Here is a 21,177-nt window from a genome sequence, read left to right on the forward strand (position 1 = left end):
ATTCCTAGCACCTAAGCATGCCTGGCACAGTGTAGATCAGTATTTGTCAACTTTTTTTTTTAAGATCTTATTTATTTATTTATTTATTTATTTATTTATTTTAAGATCTTATTTATTTTTTATTTATTTTTATTTATTCATGACAGAGAGAGGCAAAGACACATGCAGAGGGAGAAGCAGGCTCCAAGCAGGGAGCCCGATGTGGGATTCGATCCCAGGTCTCCAGGATCAGGCCCCGGGCTGAAGGCGGAGCTAAACCACTGGGCCACGGGGGCTGCCCTTTGTCAACCTTTTAATTTCACTATTGCTCATCATTGCAGGAGTCCTTTCAGATATTTCTCCTAATCACCCTTTCCCAGTGAAATTTTAATACCGCAGTTATACTGTGTATTGATTTCTGTGTTGGATTTACACCTGTGCTTCATATACATACACACTTTTTAAAGAGTAAGAGCTTTTTTTCTCACCGCCAAGAACCCATTTTCACCCCCTTAGGGGGATTATGGCAGCCATTGAGAATGAATGATGTAACTGCTGGACACATGTATGTTGGATGGATATATATTGCTTGGAGTAGGATGTGGGGATGGAGTCTGATGTGGTTAGCAGGTCTGGGGTTTCTTGGCAGAAGTCAGTGGTTTCTACTAAGGGAATTAGTGCCACAAAGTCAAAAAAGGGAAGGAAGAAGATGAAGAGAGGACACTCCATTTGGTGACCCAAGGCCAGAGGAGAAGAAGGGGGTTGACTGCTTTAAGTGTAATGGGAATTTCTGGTTATAAACTTGAATTTAACCATAGAGTCAAGCAGTCACCGTTGACCTTGATGTAAGCTGCCGATGGTAATAGAAACTGGATTGAGAGAGTTTTTGGAGAGAATCTGGGGCAATGGAGATAAAATACAGTAGTCACCAGAGGGATAATAGGAACCTTTTTTTTTTCTTTTTTTTAAAGAAGTTGAAAGACCTAGTTGGTAACTGGAATAGAATTTCAAATCTCTTTATTAAAAGAAAAATTTTAATCCAACATATTTGGGGGATTGTCAACCTGTTACATGGAAACTGATGGCTGTTTAATAACAAGGTTTAAAGTTTGGAATTTGTAAAAGAATTCATCTCAACCCTGAACATAGCAAAGCCCTTTTTTGTTAGCAAGGCAGGAGGATTAGGAGAAGATGGACATGCTCCTCACTGTGTTTCTGTTCAAATGTCCAACTATTCATAGAGAAATGTTTAAAAATAAATGAGCAACATTATAACAATGAAATGGAAGTTAAGATAATCCTACCGCTAGAAAAGTAAGATTTTCCTTTATTTTTATTTGCTTCAAATCTTTGTCCATCTTAATATTCATTTCCTATATTATAATAATGCAGTTTTGAGGTTATATTCTGTACTTCCTATATCGAATATAAGCATTTTTTTCATGTCAGGCATGTTGCCATCGTCACTCATGTAGGTACCAATATGGATTTTTCCATCAAACTATAGGCTGCTGTCTGTCAGGCTGTCTTTCCATTGTTTCAGTGTTCTGGCTAACACTGTAGCAAACCTCTCCAAGCACATTCCTTCTTTTTTTTTTTTTTTTTTTTTAATCATGGGTGTGGATGATGAGCAGGACCAACTTTTTTGGATGAACTTCCAGGCAAGGAATCACTCGGATCAGAGTGCTTTCTAAAAGAATGCTGTACATGTATTGATAAGACATAACCTCAAGAAGGCGGGTTATATTTTATAACATCCGCATTAAACTCCTGGTTCAAAGCTCGATTTCTCTTCCCTGCAGTCTGCAGGCAGAGATTTCTGACAAGATAGCTATTCAGAAACAGAAACCTAGAAGAAACTAGTCATTGAGGTCACTCTCCTAATAGCAGAATAGAAGGCACCTGTCACAGAAGGGTGGAGGAGGGGGCAGGAAATCCACATTGCATAACCAGCCCAGTGCACAGAGCAAGGCTGTCACACCCTCAGTTCTACAGTTTGCAATTACAAAACCGAGCTAAGTCACAAGGGAATGGCCTGGAGTGAAAACGCAGCCCCAGGGGAGCTCTCCGTGGGAAACATACCCTCCTCCCACAGTCATTTGGGGGTGGCTTCTGTTCTTTGGGCTCCGTCCCTTACCTCTGTGCCCCCATTCCAACCTGGGCCCCTGACTGTGGCCTACCACAGCCCAGCCATTCTGCAAAGTCTTCCCCAGTCTTTGGCTCTTCCATCCCCCGTCAGATATTCCAGGCCTCCTCCGCTCATGCCTCCCTGCCTCCATTTCCTCCCCCCGTTTGTGTGCCTGGCTTACAGAAGGCCCCAAAACATCCAGTGAGTGGAACGCCTCCATTTCAGAGAGAAAAGTGAGGTTATCAGGGGGACTGCCTCACCTTGCAGCTCCCCACTGCCAGTTTTAGGAAAATTTTTTTCCTCTTGTCCATGGTTTGGCCTTCTCCCTGTGTTGTCAGACTCCTCCTTTTCTACCTCATGGGTCCCTCCTCATTCCATTACCTCCCCTGTCTCTCCTCAGCATACTCCTCCCTACTACTTTATCTCCTCAGGATAGACTCACACTCAAGACCCTTCTGTGCACAATCCACGTGGACACACACACACACACACACGGGCATGCACGCATATGTTCCTAGCCATGGGCCTCTCTAGGAGCCTGGCCACAGCCTTGCTCTGAGTCCTTGCCCTCCATTCCCTCCTCAGCTCCTACAAGGGCCTCTCTTACCATCCCTCTATCAGGACTGCTTGAGAAAAGGTCCCCTGTGACCTTACGGTGTTAAAATTCAAGGGACTATTTTCACCGTCTCTTAGTCGATACCTCAGTGGCATTTGAGGCTGCTGACAATTCCTGCCTTCTGAAAGTTTCTCTTCCCTTGGCTTCCCCTCTGCTGGTCCCCCCTGTAGCTCACTGATCCTCCGCTCCTCAGCCTGCCTTGCCAGTCCTTCCTCCTCAACCCTTAAGTATTTGTGTTTTCTAGAACCCACCCCTTTACCTTCTTATTTGATTCGCCTCCCTAGGAACCTCTCCTTGCATTGGAGCTCCTGCTACCACCTCTAATCTGCTGGTTCCCACCTCTCCGCCTCTACTCCAGGCCACTCCCATGACCTTCAAATCTGCCCAACTGACGGACATCACGGGTTGCTGGCCTATACGTGGATCTCACTAAATATGACCGAACACAATTTCATCTTCCCTCTAAACCTTCTGTATTCCTGATCTCAGGGAGTTGCTACAGCTCTCTATCCTGCAGAAAGTGGGGCCCATCTCCTATCACTAAGTTCTGTTGTTTTGGTTTTTTTTTTTTGTTTTTTTCATCTGATTATTTTGGAAATATTTCCCCTCCTTTGCAGCCCTCTGGCAATGCTTTGGTTTGGGCCACCAAATATTGGATGGAGGAGCCTCTTGACTGGCCTCTTCACTTCTCTTTTGGTCTTTGAATCCATCTTCTGCTTCATCACATACCCACTTACTTCCCTTGAGTGGCTTCCCATTGCCTACAAGGTCAAATCCAGTGCCTCGGGACAGCAAAGTCTCTCCTGTTCTGGTCACCACCATCTCCCCAGCCTTGTCTTTCTTCTCCTTTCTCTAGTATCCTCTGTACTCCGGCCGCAGTAGGCTCTTCGTAACTTGCTCATGATATTCCTTTGCTCAGAATGGCTTCTTCAATGCCATCAAGTGAACTCTACTTCTAATTCTGAAGAAGTTTCTTCCAATTTCCCTGTGCCTTGCCCTGACAAAGAGTAATTCTCCTTGTTGGAGCTTCCTGAATAAAAACAATAATTGCAATCGTAATTAGTGCTATTCAACCTTCTACAATTCCGGTTCTTTCCCATCCGGAGCTCATGATAGGATTGCACATCCTGGCCCCTTTGCAGTTAGATGTGGCTGTGTAACAACCTTGCCCAATAAGGTATCAGTGGAAGTGGCATGGGTCAGTTCTGAGGATCTCAGAGGATTAGTTGCCAGAGTGAGAGCCTCCACAATCCTCGGTCTCTGTTATAACAACTGGCGACATTCCAGATGGTGGCTGCATCCTTGAAAGGACCGGCAGCTGATCTCTGATGCATATGTACTATGAGCAAGAGATCGATCTTTGATTTCCCCATGACGTATGAACTTACTTGTAATTAAAGCATAACGTAGTCCATCTTGACTGACGTACCTGTGTGGCTTTTACAAATTGTCAGTTATTTAAAAACACTCTTGCTACATTCTTCATTATTTATAAACAAGTACCCTCTTTCACTCCCTTCATATCTGCAAAGTCTGGAATGCTTAGGCACATAATAGGCCCCAGTGAAGTTTCCCCGCCTTGGGGTGGTAAGGGCACACATACCCTAACTTACAAAGAATTTGTATAAAGTCATGCTGTTTTCAATAGATCATTGGAGAGTAATAAGAATAAGATAAAAAAATCATTTGTTTTTACAAACTGCTAAGTATGTTCCTTTATTACTTGCCATTAATCCATGTTTTATTTGATACCTCGAAATGTATGGCTTTCATTTCGGTGGCCTTAAAATTTATTTCTATCTGCTGGGTTCCTCTGTTGTATTTTATCCTGAAACTTTGTTCCCATTTTTAGCCATTACTGATTCCAGTCTAACAGTCACATTTTTAAATTTCTTAAATAGGAATTTAGTATGTCCAATCTAAACCCGTATTTGGGCATTAACCAAGAGTATCAGGTAGTTGGAATATCATGCAATGCCAAAGCAAGAAGAATGGAGATGCTGGTGGGAAGAGAGACAAATAGGCATTAGCTGAAAGGCCACATGGCAGGTTAAAAAACAAACAAACAAACAAAAACATAGCATTTGGAGTTAGGAAAGTTGGGGATTAATCTGGTTTTGCCATTTACTTCTCACGTGGACCTCTGTATGCCTCAGCTCCCTTATGTGTAAATGTGAGTTGCGACAGAAATAAGTCACAGAACTTTCAAGAGACACAAGTGAAGTCATTTATATGGATGCTCTATGTAAATTGTAAGGAATTGCATAAATATATTTTTTAACATGATTAGAATGGCAGGGGCGTTGTATTTCCACCAAGAGCAACAGGAGATCTAAAAGCCCAATGCTGTGAGAGTGTCAGCATTTTCAAATCTCATGATCAGTCATTGGGGGTAGGAGGGACTCCTGTGGCTCACAGGTGGTCAGAGCACTTATCTATTCACTGAGACCAAAGATCCCTCCACAGGAGTCCCTAGATACATGGAATTCAGGCAAACTTTCTACCTTGTAGCTCAAATTTTTACTTTTTCCTTCTCTCCCTGACCAGGCGGTGACTATTTCTGTACATAACCCAGGAACTTTAGATTTATAGCTAATTACTTATTTGGTACCTGTCACACACTTTCCTCAGCATCTGATATACCTTCTCATTCTCATTTCTATTTCCCTTGTGCAATTCTTGGGCATTCTCTGTAATGACTTATCTTGAATGATTTTTAGGCTGATGGCACACCTCTAAAGAGGACCCCTGATATTCTCTTTGGAAGGACCAGAGCCATTTCACAGAAGACGGGCAGGTAAAGGTCAAAATGTTAGCTTTATTTCTGCTAAAGTGTTGGAAAGTGTGGCTTAGATCTTCCATCAAGTTCTTTTGAATTAGGCAGCCTCATCCACCCAGGCATAGGAGGGGCTGGACAGTTGAAAGCCTCCCAGTCCAGGGCCAACCTGCCTCCCCTATCCCTCCCCTATAGCAGGCTCCTATAACTGGTGGGCAGACTCAGAAAGAGGGGAAGCCTCTAGGGCTGAGAGCCAAGTATGTGATTTCTTACTCAAACTCATCGATCACATCTCTGATTCCCGCTGAGGCCAGGAAGGTGTAAGGAAAGTGGAAATACGCAGCTAAAGGAGTAAAGCTAAGGATCCCCAAAACTTAGCATGTGTGGAAACCATGCTAAATACCTCTGCTCCTTCCTGCCCTCCTTCTGGTGGTCTTGCCCTTCCCTAATGTGGAGGACTCCTGACTCCTCACCGACTTCCACCCGTCTTGGCCATCATCCACCTCAGTAGTTCTCAGCCTTGGATACACATTAGAATCACCCGAGGAGCTTCTAAACCATTCCAATTCTCATGCCCTCTGCCCCTGCCCCAAGATCCTGGTTCCATTGGCCTGGGATGAAGCCTTGGCATCATAGTTATAAAGACTCTCCAGGTGATTCTAAAGCGCAGCCAGGGTTACGGACCATTGACCTGATGGTGTAGGTTTCATCAACCCTTTTCACCTTCAGCTGGCCAGATGTAAAATGCAGGTAACACCATCTGGGAGGCTCTCAGAATGAAGCCAGCCTCTGATAATGATGCCAGCAATGGTGCAGCAACTTATTCCTAGATTAAAGCCATATGGTAGCTTCAGAGGTCCTGTTTTCCTTCTCAACTTGTCCTCCTCCACATAAAAGATGTGTAAAAAGAGAAGTTGTATTTGGCCCCTTGGTGCTCAGCTATTCATTTTCTTGAAAGGGAATAAGAAGGAAGATTTCTTTCTTCTTAACAGAAATGCTCTTGATCTGACTTTGCCCTCAGCCCATCTGCAGCCAGTCATTATGAAAATCCAGTAAAAGACATTCCCTGACATAAGCTCAATGCATCCACCTCCTTTAATATCCCCCATAATCTCACACCCAGGTATTGAGGCAGGCTTCCTTCTGACGGCTGCATAGTCAGGGAGAATGAAATCCGTGACCCCAACACTTCAGAGGAGGAGATGTGATGGCAAGATAGAACCGTTTAAAATACCATTTTTTTTTCCAGTATCTTGCTCGAATTCCTCTCAGCCAAAGTCTATCTACCTGACTCAACCCGATTCAGAGGCAGCCCCACCAGTGAGTCTTAATCACCCATGGTGGCTGCGGGACGACAGCTGCTTTGGTGCATATGTGTCTCTGATAACAGAACCCATTTAACTGCTCCAAATCCACAGGGTATGATTACGTTGGGGTAATAACTCCCGAGAATGGCTTTGCTACAGTTATAACATGCTGAGAGGGAGCGAAATACGAATCCTGCATAAATTAGCCTGCCAGGTACAGTTTGCTATTACTCAGCTCTATCATACCTGTAATAAAAGTGTATCATCTCCCAACCAGCCTGGGTGTTTAGGTGCATGACTAGATGAAAGGCTAATTTGTCACTGTTTAATTTAAATAACTTCTGTTTTAGAAAAAGGTCTTTAACTTTATGAAATCTCTGATCTTCTTCAGAGATAAAAATGAGCTTTTTCATTTTTTTTAAATGAGATTTTAATTTACGCTGTAATTCTAATCCATTGGCTCAAAATAAAACACCAGATTCTGAAGTGCATCAAATGCTGCGTACCTGCTTTTCTTTTTGTTCCTGCCTGTTTTGAAACCACTCATGACAACTCTGGTAAGAGCCTGCCATTTTGGTCATTGCTGCGGAAAAGTAATGGTTGCAGTCCAGGTAACTAACTCTGAAGATCATACCATGAAGATTTTCACTGGCAGTGAGCTTACATCAGCTAGCCACATGTGTCATCAGATATCTCCACCTCCAGCATGAATTATCAACATTAATATGCTCACATAAGCCAAAGATCAGCCATAAGCATGTGACCCACTCAACCTAGACTTTTTTTTTTTCAACCTAGATTATTAAACAGGCTTGACTTGATGATTTTACCTTCCAAAGGTCAAAGATTAGGGCTTAGATAGACATCAGGGACACGGAAATGAACTCAACTCGTAAAGCCAAGTGCTAGCACATGGATATACAAGATCCAGCTGCTGAGAAAATAGCAGCATCATTGTCTAAATAGCTGGTGCAACTGAAGTTTACTCTTATGCTTTTTCATTTCTTTGCATCCTTTGTGCAGATTGTAAGGAGACAGATGTCATACACATCCTATGTGTCTGAATTTCAATCTCAGGATGGCTACCTACTTGATCTGTGACTTTGAAACAGTTGTAACCTCTCTGAGTTTATGGTTTCCATTTTTATTCAAGAGGAATAGCATCATTGCACCTCCCACTTAAGGGCTGGAGATGATCTAGGCACCATGCCTGGCACCTCTGAGGCACCCAGTAATTGGGCAGCTGAAATAAGTATTTTTTCCTTCTGAGTTGTCTGAAAATCCTTGGGGAAGATAAATTACTCTCAGAGATTAGAAGAGAAAGCACAGCAGCAAATTGTAAGAATGATTTGGAGTCCTCCTCCAAGGGGTGAAGTTCACACGTACCAGGCTTAAGTTCCAGAAGCTCCATGCTTCATGTCTCACGTGAGCCCAGGTCAGTGACTTAATGGCTTTTAGAGTAGAGAGTAATTTCGAGGTACGGAAGGTGTGTGCTTGAGTGTGTGTGTGTGTGTGTGTGTGTGTGTGTGTGTGTACGTGCATGTGTGCATGCATCTTTGCAAAACTATAATTGTCGAACGAAGCTGATTCTGTGAGGAATTTTTCCTGGTAAGGCTACCGGAAGTAGTTGCTAGGAAGGAAGGAGAAAGATCTTTTCCTGGCTGAGACAAGGAGAGCCAGAAGTTCCTTTCCTCCGTGGCCTTTTCCCAATATTTCTCATGATTTTGAGGACGATGTCTGTTCAGTTCCTCCTTTGGGTAAAGAAAACCCTGAGTGTTAAACATAGTGGTCATTCTTAATTTCTTGCTATTATCAGTTTATGAATGCAGGAAAGAGGAGTTTTTCCAGTGAGGATAGAAGAGAAGTTTCCAGGAAAAAATGGAGGAAGTAGAAGGTCAGCCTCTCCCTTGTATTTTGACCTTCTCTTTTACTTTCTGAATGATACCATCTAGACTATGTGGGGGTTTATGGCTGCCCCTGCTCTCTGCAACCCGCTAACCCACGTCCCTAGAATTCCAGAACATTCCATTCTTCATTTTCTCCTCCTTTTACCTGTGGTTTCCCACACAAATAGTAAAAGGTTTGGATGGGGAAGAAGAGAAGCACTCGCTTTGATAATAAAATTCATTTGGGTCCTGATGAATGGTGGGCATTTCAGAATACTTTAAAAATCATGAGCTTTGAGGACCAAAGAGTAAAGGCACACAAAACTCACCACTTCAATGATAGTGGCTGGAATCTGTCAGCAGAAGCTTCAAGCGACAGAGCAGAAGGTCAAGTGATTTTAAAGCTGGAAGGACCTTGTCTAGGACAGCTGGCCCCTCATTATATATAGATCATAAAGCATTTGAACTAGAAGAAATGTTAAAAATCACCTAGTTTCACCTCCCATTTTACAGATGCAAGAACGGAAAACCAATGAAATGTGATTTGTTCCGAGTCTAATCCCCAGTGAGCAACACAGACCTCCATAGCTTCTGTTGACCCAACATTTACTGAGCACCTCTTTGTGACATGCGCTGTGCTAGGTCCTGCCTGAGGGAGTTCTAGAATGAATAATACCCAGCCCCTGCCTTCTGAGGGCTCAGGATCTCCTTGCAGAGAAATACACATTCTCAAATACTCATAATCCAAGGTGACTTGAAATAACAGAGTAAACATCAAGGTCAGTGAAGGACAAAGTAGGAGACAATTATTTAGCTGAGAGAAGTTGAAGATTTTTCTCTTCGTGTTAGTGTTCCTCAACCATTACCATCTTTTATCCCACAATTACCTCCTCCCTCCCCCCCCAGTGGAAGGAAAACAAAATCTCTATGTGCTGGACTATTTGAATGGGTGAGTGAGACTAGACAAGAGGATCCTGAGCTAAAAGGCAGGAGGGCCCACATTAGCTAGGTGAAATCATGAGACCATCTTTCCCCTCTCCTCCCACCAGGGAATCAGTCTTCCCTGGTGAACTCTATAGGTTCTCCTCCCACTAGACCACCCATTAAGGAAGGGAGGAAGGGCAGGCGGTGTTATCAGAAGGGGTACCTAAAGACCTGGGGTGACAGCAGAGAAGAGGATGTGCCGGATGGTGACAGGGCAGGTGGCGGGGTCACGCTCACCGGAGACCGTGGAGGTACAATGCCAACTCTCGGTGGTGGTGGCAAAGACCCCAGTCCCAACTATTCTACCCCAAAATATGTTTGAGAAGCTACCTGCTTGCTGACACAAGTAGTTTCAACATCCCCTGTGTAATCTGGGTGAGGTACCTCATTTGGTAAAGAAAGCCTGCTTTTTAAAAATATAAAGTAGGCTAAATCTCTGTTAAGCTTTTTTAACACATTTTCAATCATAAGGTCCCAATTAAAATGCTTTAGAAGCATGACTAAAGTTGTAAGCTGTGACACACGATTGGTTAGATTTTAGTTTTCACGTTTCAAAAACACACACACACACACACACTCCATATGTTTTTACCAGCTCATTGAACTATCTTGGCAATAAATAGATCGGCATATCTAGGAATGATTGATGCCATATGATTCCTGGGTATCATAGTTGATGTTCTGCGGTGTTTCAAACCACCAAGACGGAAACCCACCCACACATACCACGCTCAAAACCGGCAGTTTTCTGTCTTGATGGCTACAGTTAGAGTTTAAACAGCATCATTAAAATTTCACAGGTGACATATCAAGAAAAATTAAGCCCACCAGTTGGGTTTCCTTGAAAGGAAAACAGTCCTTCATTATAACGAATGAAATTGTGCGCTAGGTATGAATGCGAGTGACCTCTAGAAAATGAAGCGCTGACCCATAAATGGATGAGAATCAGCCAGAGTAAACGAGGCAAACGTTTTCCCAGCATAACTGTGCATGCTGGCAGAGAAGATTCTTGTTATAATTAAAAGAGATGGAGTGGTCAACAGGGAACATTTAATAGGAACAAACATGACAACATTGCCTAACTATCTTTCTGGTCCATTCTTTATCCTCATGTTATACTATGTGTCTGGGTTTTAGAAGTGACACATGCATTCCCCATAAAAATAACACATAAACTTGTACGGCAGAACCAAGCAGAAATTCATTTAGAATATGGATATGGACACGGTCAATGCCCAATTTACTCAGAGTAAATCTCTAGCTAAATCGGCGCTGTCCGGTTGTGAGCTGTTAGCCACACCGAAATGGCCAGCGAGCATTTGAAATGTGGCTAGTTTGGATTGAGAAGGGTTGTAAGTGTAAAATACACACTAGATTTCAAAGACTTAGCATCAGAAAAAAGAACTAAAGGTAAAATATCTCCTATCTTATATTGCCTGCATGTTAAAATGGCATCTGGGTATCTTGGGTTAAAGAAATGGATCAGGGGATCCCTGAGTGGCTCATCGGTTTAGCGCCTGCCTTCAGCCCAGTGCCTGATCCTGGAGTCCCAGGATCAAGTCCCACATCAGGCTCCCTGCAGGGAGCCTGCTTCTCTGTGTGTCTCTCATGAATAAATAAATAAAATCTTTAAAAAAAAAAAAAAAGAAAGAAAGAAATGGATCATTAAAATTCATTTCACTTGGTTCCTTTTACTCTTTTCTTCTAATACAGCTCCTAGACCTTTTAAAGTTTCTCATATGCGGCTTGCATTTTTTGGCTCGCGTTGTATTTCTGTTGACCAATACTGATCTAAGTGAAAACTTTGGTACGCAAAGTAGCATTTAGCCATTCCACAGAACTGAAATGTAAATTCATATCAACTGACAATAACACGACAACATGAAGAAAACTGGCCACGAAGTGATTGGGGCTTTGATGAGTTGCCTTTTCCATTCCTCCTACCCTGGAAAGTTTCTTAAAATCCACGTGTTTGCTTCATAACCTTCTAAAGGGAAAATGAGAAAGGAGGACATTCTGGGAAATGAGTTGGGCCCTAATAATAAGTTGGGCCCAAGAAGTAGAAAATCTTCTTCCCTGAGCAATTTGAGGGCCCGGGATTTTGCTCAAAGGGTGCTATTATTGAGAAACGGGGTTAGGCCTCTCCTTCTCTCATATTAATGAAGTCCTACTTTTCTCTCGGGGAGATGATCAGAGGGCTCCCTTCCTTCAAGAATATGCTGTTAGAACATCACTGGAAGGGTGATGGCATTTCGAATGGGAAGATATGGACCACGAAGCTATCTTGCAATACGAGTGTAAACTTGGAGGGTGTGGTGTGGAAGCTGTTTATTTAAATGAACATTATGCTTTTTAGGGAATCCTTTGGATGTATTCGGTTTTCCCCACTTTCTCTCCTGTTCCACTGAAAGAAATACTTCTACGCTTAGGCAGAAAAAGTGATATTGTAAGTACACCTTGTTAGGTCTCATTGAAACTAATGAGGCTTTGACAGGCCCAGCACCTAGAGAGGGTCTATAGAGAGGCTGTCGTTACAGAACCAACAAACAAATGTCAGATCTTCTTCACAAGGCTGGGGGGAAATGTTCAGAGTGTCATAGGGACGAATGAAATTCTGTGGTAGTGGGGCTTAAACCATACCTTCACCTGACTCTGAGTCCTCACAAAAGCAAAGGGAAGGACACCTGATTAGAACAACTGCATCCCAGACCGAGCCAGCAGAGAACACAGACATAAATAAAAAAGTCACACATCAAACTGCTGAGGAATGTAGCTGTGTGAGGATTAAATAAGACAAAATATGTGTAGTAAGTGTTCGGAGAACATATTGTTTCAAAACCTGTCCTGTGGTATGAGTAAAGTTCATCTCTATTTCACTGTACCAAATGCAAAAGCTCCTGAAAATTCACTGTCTGTTCCCTGCTTTTGTCTAAACTCATTTGTGAGAAGCTTTACTCGCGCTTTAGCTGCCAATGACTCATGGTTAAATCATTTCACTCATCTTTTTTCCTTTTTTATTTTTTAATACAGTTGCAAATCATGTGATAGTCTGCTTTGTTCTCTTCCCCCCCTAAGGAAAGGGAAGCAACTCTAACAGCCCCATTACCTTAATGAACTAAAGCCATTCAGTGAAAAGAGTTGGTATTCATTTCATCAAATCTAGGGATGATAATTTTTTGAAAAGCTGAAGACTAATTCTTGGGGATTTTTGTGGAGCCCTGTGACAATTCATATCACCTAATAACCAACGTGAGTGAAGGCTGGTGTCCAATGACTGTTAAGAAGATACAAGGAATGTTGCAGAAATAGAAATAGGCCAGCACTGAAATTTAATTAGACACTGCATAGGTTAATAATAAATTCAATTAATTTAGCTTTCTACCTATGCTAGAGAAAAAAAAAATACCCAGGCAAATAATAATTCATTTTAAATGCCTCAATTGGTAACCTCCTTTCCTGAAGAGTGATTTATGCAGTAATTTACTGGCTGTTTCTTCGTAAGATTGTTCCAAACCAGCCCTTTTGAAATAATAATAATTTCTGAATGTGTGTTGTGAGAGATATAACAAATGACTTCTTATTAATTTTCATTTAATGGGTTGCCTATTCACATGGTAATTTTTAAAAATTCCCTTCTTAAGATAAACAGGTTATAAATACTGTGGGTAACACTTCCATTTCACAAAAATTGAACAGGAAAATCTGTCTCATAGTACCTACATGATTTGAAGGTCAATCAGTTGCAAATTTTCTATACTAAATAGGCATCTATTTCTTTCCCAGTTAGCATAGCAGATCATTTTATATTTCTATGGCCAAGTGATTCAAATTGGTTAAAAAAGGAAAAAAACAAACAAACAAGAATATTAGCAGCAGGAAAGGTCCTAGCAGAGATCATACAGAGATAGACAGGGTACAAAGTCATGAGCAAGGTGGAAAAGCAGCTACTGAGCCCTTGACACTGATTCTTTTTTTTTTTTTTAAGTAAAAAATGAAGCTCGTCTCTCCTAGCTATTCCTCTAAGTTGCTTCTCCCCTTTTAAAATGACACCAAAACTTCTAGCATAAATATTGATGTTTCAGAATTAAATTGCTTATCCTTTCAAAGTTGAATTCCATAGCGGCTCATTAACCATATGCTGTCATGATAAAAACAGAATGAAGTAATTAATAAAAACAAAATCATAAAAACCAGGGAGAGGAAATTGCTTGGAAAAGACCTGGGCATTTCCAAAGGTTCGTGTCTGTTTTAGAAGGCCTGTACTAGACAGGGCCAGGCTCTTAAAAAGATCCCTTGCAACCGTGGAAAGAGTACGCCTAAAGTATTAAATAATTCAAATGCAACTGTTACTTACGTGAGAACCGAAAGGGCCTGGCTCCCAACCCGCACTGCCTGATGCCCTCTCCGTGGAAAAGCCCGTACTGCATTTCACCCATGAACTTGTCCAGCTCCTGCCCGGAGGCATTGACCAGCAGAGCCCCCGTTTTGCACAGGAAGGTGGCTTTGATCCACAACGGTGTCCCCAGGGCTGTCACCACTCCGAGGGCGCACACGAAGCTTAGCACCCCAGCTGTGCAAAAAACGACTTTCTTCTGTTGGTTTGGCATGATGAGAGATGGCTTCTGTGAAGGTGAGGTTCAGAAACGAGACCTTGGTGACTGATGAGAAGTGACTGGCCCTTTGGCTGCATTTATTAGAGTGGCTGAAAGGACAGATCCCAGCCCCATAGGCACCCTCACCGTCGTCGGTGGTTCTGGCCAGGAGAACGCCAGGAGGATGGAGGCTGCTTCATCACACTTCCTTGACTTTTCTCCTTTCCTGCTGCTGTTTCTCTCTAATTTGAAATCTTTGGGCTAAGAATCTGTGAAACAGAGTGTTCACACTGCCTTCGAGTATCTCTTGTGTCACTTGGTAACAAAGGTCTAAGATAGCAGATGGAATCCTCCCTGTAACTTGATAAATGCCTCCCCTTTCCCCAGCCTTTTGTCTGATTGGGTGAGTTGAGACTTTCAGAAACAGGCTTGGCTCTGATGGTAAATTTTCAGCCACTCGAGCAGCTCATTTATTGACATATTTTTTTGTCTTTGTTTTTGGTGGGGGGTTGAAGAGGAGTTTGGATGGAGGGAGGATGATCCGATGTCTACTTATTGGCAATTAATTGATTTTGAAAAATGTTCATTGTAGCAGGATAAAATCTCAAACTGGGGTAGACCAACCATCAGGGCTTGTCATCCTAACTTCTTTTCTCCCAGATCCATGATTTAGAATCAGTGTGTCAATAGAGAAGTCGATTCCAATTTTTCCTGGCACCCAGGTGCAAATATCTAGATTTCTAAAAGCTTTCCTTCACAACGCTTGGCTGCTTCAGGACTATCGCAAGGAAATGAGGTTCTGGGTCTGAGAAGTATCAGAACCTATAAAGAAGACAAGAGCATTGTCATGGAAAGAAGAGATTGTGCTCAGATAGCCGGCTCTAAGAGTTCATCACAGAAAAGCAAGGATCCCAGCAGAAATCATGAGTTAGGGAGACAAGAGACAAAGTCATGAGCAAGATTAAATAGCAAAATGAGTCCGGTTACATTGTCAAGATCTGAAAACTAAAGTCCAGAATTTAGTAATAGCTCTTTATTTTTTTAAAAAAAGATGTTATTCACTTATTTGGAGAGAGAGAGAGACAGGAGGAGGGGCAGAGGCAGAGAGAGAATCTCCAGCAGACGCCCCACTGAGCATAGAGCTCTACACATGGCTCTATCTCATGACCCTGAGATCATGACCTGAGCGAAATCAAGAGTCAATGGTCAACCGACCGAGCCCACTAGGTGCCCCATAACAGCTTTTTAACTCAATATTCTCAATAAGATCTTTCCTTCTGCAGATACAGGTTGTGTGTGTGTGTGTGTGTGTGTGTGTGTGTGTGTGTGATGTATGTTGAATATCTATCATATGCCACATTATTGTGCTAGGTTCTGACATACAAAGTTAACTTTTAGTGAGAACTTGGTATGTATAGTACATTGTTAAGTATTTTACCTAAATCATCTTATTTAGTCCTCACACCGTACAAAATGATGATGAGAAAGGTGAATGGAAATGATCTCTCCATTTTATAGATAGGAAACTGAGGCTCAGAGAGACCAAGCAACTTGCCCAAGAGAGTACTGGAGCTGGGATTCAAATCTGGATCTTCTTCTTTTTACTTTTCTTTTTAAGTTTTTATTTATTTATTAGAGAGAGAGAGCACAAGCAGGGGGAGAAGCAGAGGGTAAGGGAAAGGAGGAGGAAGATGGAGGGGAGAGAATCTCAAGCAGACTCCACATTGAGCTGAACACAGAGCCTGATGCAGGGCTCCATTTCCCAAAGTTGAGATCATGACCTGAGCTGAAACAAAGGGTCAGACCCTTAACCGGCTGAGCCACCCAGGCAGCTCTCAAATCTGGGTCTTCTAATTTTGAGGTTTATGCGCTATTCTAAGCAAAGTCCTTGGCCTTGAGGAGAAGACTAGCTCTTCATTTAGGGTTGTGTTGGCCTGGGAGTAATAAGGGCAGAGTAGCCCATTATTCACCGTGTATCTTGGTGCTTAGAGAATATCGACATCTGCAAACAGAACTTTCCCAGTTGGTCAAAAGCACATATTGTCTCTATTCACTTGATCCACCTTAAGCATGTCTGCTTAAGAGAAATTAGGTGCCAAAGTATGTCTTCTTAAAGATAGACAATCAAGGGATCCCTGGATGGCTCAGCAGTTTAACGCCTGCCTTCAGCCCAGGGCGTGATCCTGGAGACCCGGGATCGAGTCCCATGTTGGGCTCCCTGTGTGGAACCTGCTTCTCTCTCTGTATATATCTCTGCCCCCTCCTCTCTCTCTCTCTCTGTCTCTCATAAAGAAATAAAATCTTAAAAAAAAAAAAAGACAACCAAGTATAGAACTGATCCCCAAATACCAATGTCCCTTCAAAGGAAAAAGGGGGCAACACTAACCATGACCACAGAGGAACAGAACACACCCTAGATTCCAGATGGGCACCCAAAATTAGGTTTAAAATATAGGTAAGTTTTTGGTTTTTTATGTCATGGCCCTTGAGACGCACAATAAGCAACTCACCACAGGTTATCTGCTTTCCAGTGAAGTCTCCACTGGATTTAGAATAATTGCCATCATTGTCCACTAGCAAAACAAGGGAGCAGCGATGGCCCCAGTAAATAGTTATCTGGGGATGCATATGCTGTACCCCGTCCCGAAACCTTAGTTTAAGATGTCTGAGAAGAGCTATGCTAATTAAATCAACATATTCTGTAATTGGAAGAGACCAAACACTTCCAAGCCTGGGAGCAGAAATCACAACTTAATCGATATTGTTAGTATGTCTACAGAAAGGACATGGTAAGAGAGGAATCGTTGACACAGGACAGTGGATTAATGAACCAGACCCAGCCACGTGTATGTAAAGAGGTCCAAGAAAAAAAGCCCTGCCTCTGGGTGTAGAGAGCAGTTCGATCATACCAGTTCTGTGTGCATCAGTCGGTGACGTTTCCTGGGATCTGGAGAAACGTGAGCAAAAGAAATATAACATAGTGAGTTCTTTTATCATAAAATTGTGTCCTTAATTTTTGTTCTTAAAATTTCTTGAAGCAGGGAAGGGTTCGTAGCAGGTTCTCTGGGGGATGAAAGGCAGGCATGTTGGGTTTCTCAGTAGAGGGATGAAAGGAGCCACAGCCTTGAGGACATGAAGGCTGGTTGCCCAGGTTAGGGCATGAAGGGATGTAGGGGACGAGTCAGGACAGGTAAGCCAGAATCAAATCATGGAGGTCATTGATGTAGCTATAAAAAGTTGGACTTCATTCAGGGGACAAATACCCAGCTATAGAGAGTTTTTGAGGGGCACCTGGGTGGCTCAGTGGTTAAGTCTTTAGTTCAGGTCATGATCCTGTGGTCCTGGGATCGAGTCCTGCATCAGACTCCCTGCATGGAGCCTGCTTCTTCCTCTGCCTCTGTGTGTCTCTCATGAAAAAATAAAATAAAATAAAATAAAATCTTTAAAAAAAAAAGTTTTTGAGCAGAGGAACAGCTGGCTTAGGGTTGTGCTTTGAACTGATAAATCTGATTTTTTTTAAAAAAATCCCTTCTTTAATGAGATAGTAATAGTTGAATTTTTAATATCCTTGCTTGGCAAATTAAAAAATTGCAAAGCCTATCTGTTCCAAGTTTCAACATCCCACTGGTTGCAAAGGCATGGACTGTTGTGTGGAAAGGATGAGTTCTCAGGCTCTTGGTAACTGGATGGATGGCCTCTACTCTAATCCAGTGGTTCTCAGACTTGGGCGTTCATTGGAATCACTTGAGGAGATTTTAAAAATACTAATGCCCGCATCCTATTCCTTGAGATTCAGATTTATTTGATTTTAGAGTGTGGCCTAATGTTAAAATACCTTAGGTGATTGCAATGGACAGTCAATGTTGAAAACTGGGGCTCTTCTCACACAGCTGCCTCCTAATCACTAACTAGGCTTTGTAGGCATCTCGATCCTGGAGTGCATTCAAACATGAACATCCAGGCACTAGAGAGGAATATTCTTATTATAAATTAATAAATGGGTGCTACCATTTATAACTCAAATCTCCTGAATTTTGTTCCATACCAAGAGCATGATCTTGCCAAAAATGCCCTGATGGGCCAGGTCTCAGCATATCTAAGACTAAAAACTAGGCCCTGGACCATAGATTTACCCCCAAGTCACCATGAGAATGTCAACGGTGATGTGTCCGGGTTGTGAAGCAGCCCCTCTTGGGTCTTACGCCCCCACCCCACCTCCTCTCTGCATCTTCCTTTCAAACTTCAATATCAACCACCCACAGGCTGAATAGGCTGAATAGTAGTGTGTGTGATCCACCCTCTGAGAATGATATAATAGAACCTGGCAGTCATTATGCTTGACAGCCTCCTTTTGAAATTTCATCTTAAATGTCTTGAATGACAGTGATGACACCATTTTCCTTGCAGTCTCTCTGAGAATTTGAGTCATTAATGTCAGCAAGTTTTCACCAAGTATCCTACTGAAATCTTTACTTCTCTCAATCTTAATAGCAATACATTTGGTGACATAAGAAAATGAAACTAGGCCTTTCTACCCTCCTTCATGACCCCCTTCAGGTGCTAGCTGATGATATGATTCTTCGGTGTGGCTGGAAACAATATAGACAAAGGAATGCAACTGAAGATTATGCTTTTACTTTCAACATAACATTTATGCCTCTTCTCATACTAATTTGGCTTCCTTGGTATTTTTTCCTTATGGTTGTTCAAAAACAAAAGCAAATAAATAAATAAAAATAAAAACAAAAGGTTCAAATCCAAAGGTGTGGGAATTCTCACCTGATTTGCTCCCCAAGAGTAAGAGACAGCATGGTGCTGTAAGGAAGAGCACTGGGGAGAAAGATGTGACCCAAGGTCTGGTTCCACATCCAACACTAAGTTAGGAATTCCCTAATTGCCCTAGCATTCATTTTACTCCCTTATGAAAAGAGAGGTCTTGGCTACATAGGCGATTCTTGAATTATTTTTAACCAGAGAAACCATTTCCTCAACTGAACTTTTGGGTAGAATAAGAGATAAAAATTGAGCTTCTATACTGGAAGGGGCAGGGATCAAGTAGCTGTGCTATGGGCTCCCCTCACTCCTTTTTCCCTACAAGCCCCCATTTGCAACCCTAAAGTCAACTCTGAGCTGCACAATGATAAGCATGGGCCAGATGATCCTTAAACTAAAATTTTTTTTGCAAGTGATAAGATTTCAAATTTGCCCATTTGCTAGATTATTTCTCTTTTTTTCTTTGCTACACTAACCTGGTCGCTATTATAGAACATTGTATTGCTTAGAGATACTAGATGGTTGATTATTCCAATTACTAATTTTTAGACTTTTTAAATGAGAATTTCTGGGGTTTTGTCCAATTTGTCACCGGTAATACTGATTTTGATTTTCTTCCAAATGGATCATTATACTCCAAGGCCTCTCTAAGAGGGATTCCACAAGGGTTTATCAAGCTTCCTATTCGAAGACAAGAGGCCTTTGTGAATCTCTTTCATTTTTCTCATCTTTAAAGCAAAATCTGGCAAATTTGATTGACGTTTCTTGACTAATTCAAGTTGCTGGTGATCCTCAAGTAGCATTGTAATTCTCTAATGATTGTGAGGGGTAAAAAAAAAAAAAAAAAAAAAAAAAAAACACTCCACAGAAAGAATTGATTGATTTATTAGGGGGAAAATTACCACATGTGCTAGACCTTGATTGCAGCTAATATTTGTAGAGCTAATTGCTTGAACTAGAGGATTAAAAGGGTTGAGAGAAGGGAAGAAAAAGAAAACAAAGTTCTTCTGGAATACAGATGAAGCTACTGTGGATTTGGACTGAGCGGGTGAATTCAGTGCAGGGATTTTCAGAGTTGATGATGATTGTGAGGACTTTTAAAGTAAGTGCAGGAGCTGGGCTTTCCACAACAGAGCAGCCACGAAGAGAGCCGAGGTGGAGGAAAGCTGTCATCCCCATCAAAGAAGATCTGTGACACCCTCTGATTTTTCTAGGTTTCTTGTTGGTCTCTCATGCAGAGGCTCTGGAGATTCTTTTTTTTTTTTTTTAAATTTTTATTTATTTATGATAGAGAGAGAGAGAGAGAGGCAGAGACACAGGCAGAGGGAGAAGCAGGCTCCATGCACCGGGAGCCCGACGTGGGATCCGATCCCAGGTCTCCAGGATCGCGCCCTGGGCCAAAGGCAGGCGCCAAACCGCTGCGCCACCCAGGGATCCCGGCTCTGGAGATTCTTAAACTTTAATTACCAGCATCCTGACAAGAAAGAGGGAAAAGTTACCTAAAGAAGGAGAGAAGGAAGTCACCATGTGAGATGCCTCCTTTAACAAAAATAGATAAACCAGGGGCCCAGGGTGGCTCAGTGGTTGAGCGTCTGCCTTGGGCTCAGGTTGTGATCCCAAGATCCTGGGATCAAGTCCTGCATCAGGCTCCCCACATGGAGCCTGCTTCTCCCTCTGCCTATGTCTCTGCCTCTCTCTCTGTGTGTCTCATAAATAAACAGATAAAATCTTAAAAAAAAAAAAAAAAAAAAAAAAAAAGGATGGCCCAGATTCCTAGTACAGGAAAATTGATAATCTTCCTCATTGATACAGCCTGGGGGAGATGTGTTGTGATGGCAAACTTTGGAGCAGTTTGATTCCTGTCTCACTATTATTGTATAAATATTGTCTTTTGTGTGGGTGCATGACACTTGAAATACTGATAATTTCTTTAATTACTTACATCAAAATAATAGCAATATTAACAAAAACACAAACCCTATCGAGGTTTACTCAATCCTGTGTGCTCTCCATGTATCAACTCATTTCTTTTCAGACACACCGGGGCAATTATTGGGTTTCCTGCCCCTCCTCTGTTAAGATGTACGAGGCTGTAGGATGGCTTAATTTTTAGTCAGATAGATTACAAAATTTCCT

The 21,177-nt window shown here is 42.2% G+C and overlaps 1 protein-coding gene across 2 annotated transcripts in view; it reads right to left on the minus strand.

The window, feature by feature from the left end:
• The window catches only part of CLRN1 (clarin 1), a 38,593-nt gene extending 23,996 nt beyond the window's left edge, over window positions 1-14,597 (minus strand). Inside the window, exons 1-2 of one of the 2 annotated variants that reach the window (XM_025436191.2) lie at window positions 14,416-14,597; window positions 14,031-14,298 (exon numbers count right to left, since the gene is read on the minus strand). In XM_025436191.2, the coding sequence (XP_025291976.1) occupies window positions 14,031-14,283 (253 nt within the window). In that variant the 5' untranslated portion in view covers window positions 14,284-14,298; window positions 14,416-14,597. Of the gene's footprint in view, window positions 1-14,030 lie in introns of both variants that reach the window. The other variant, XM_025436190.3, reaches the window with a different exon arrangement.
• Window positions 14,598-21,177: the final 6,580 nt, after the last annotated feature.

This window comes from Canis lupus, chromosome 23, assembly GCF_003254725.2.
Source record: "Canis lupus dingo isolate Sandy chromosome 23, ASM325472v2, whole genome shotgun sequence".
NCBI classification, from domain to species: domain Eukaryota; kingdom Metazoa; phylum Chordata; class Mammalia; order Carnivora; family Canidae; genus Canis; species Canis lupus.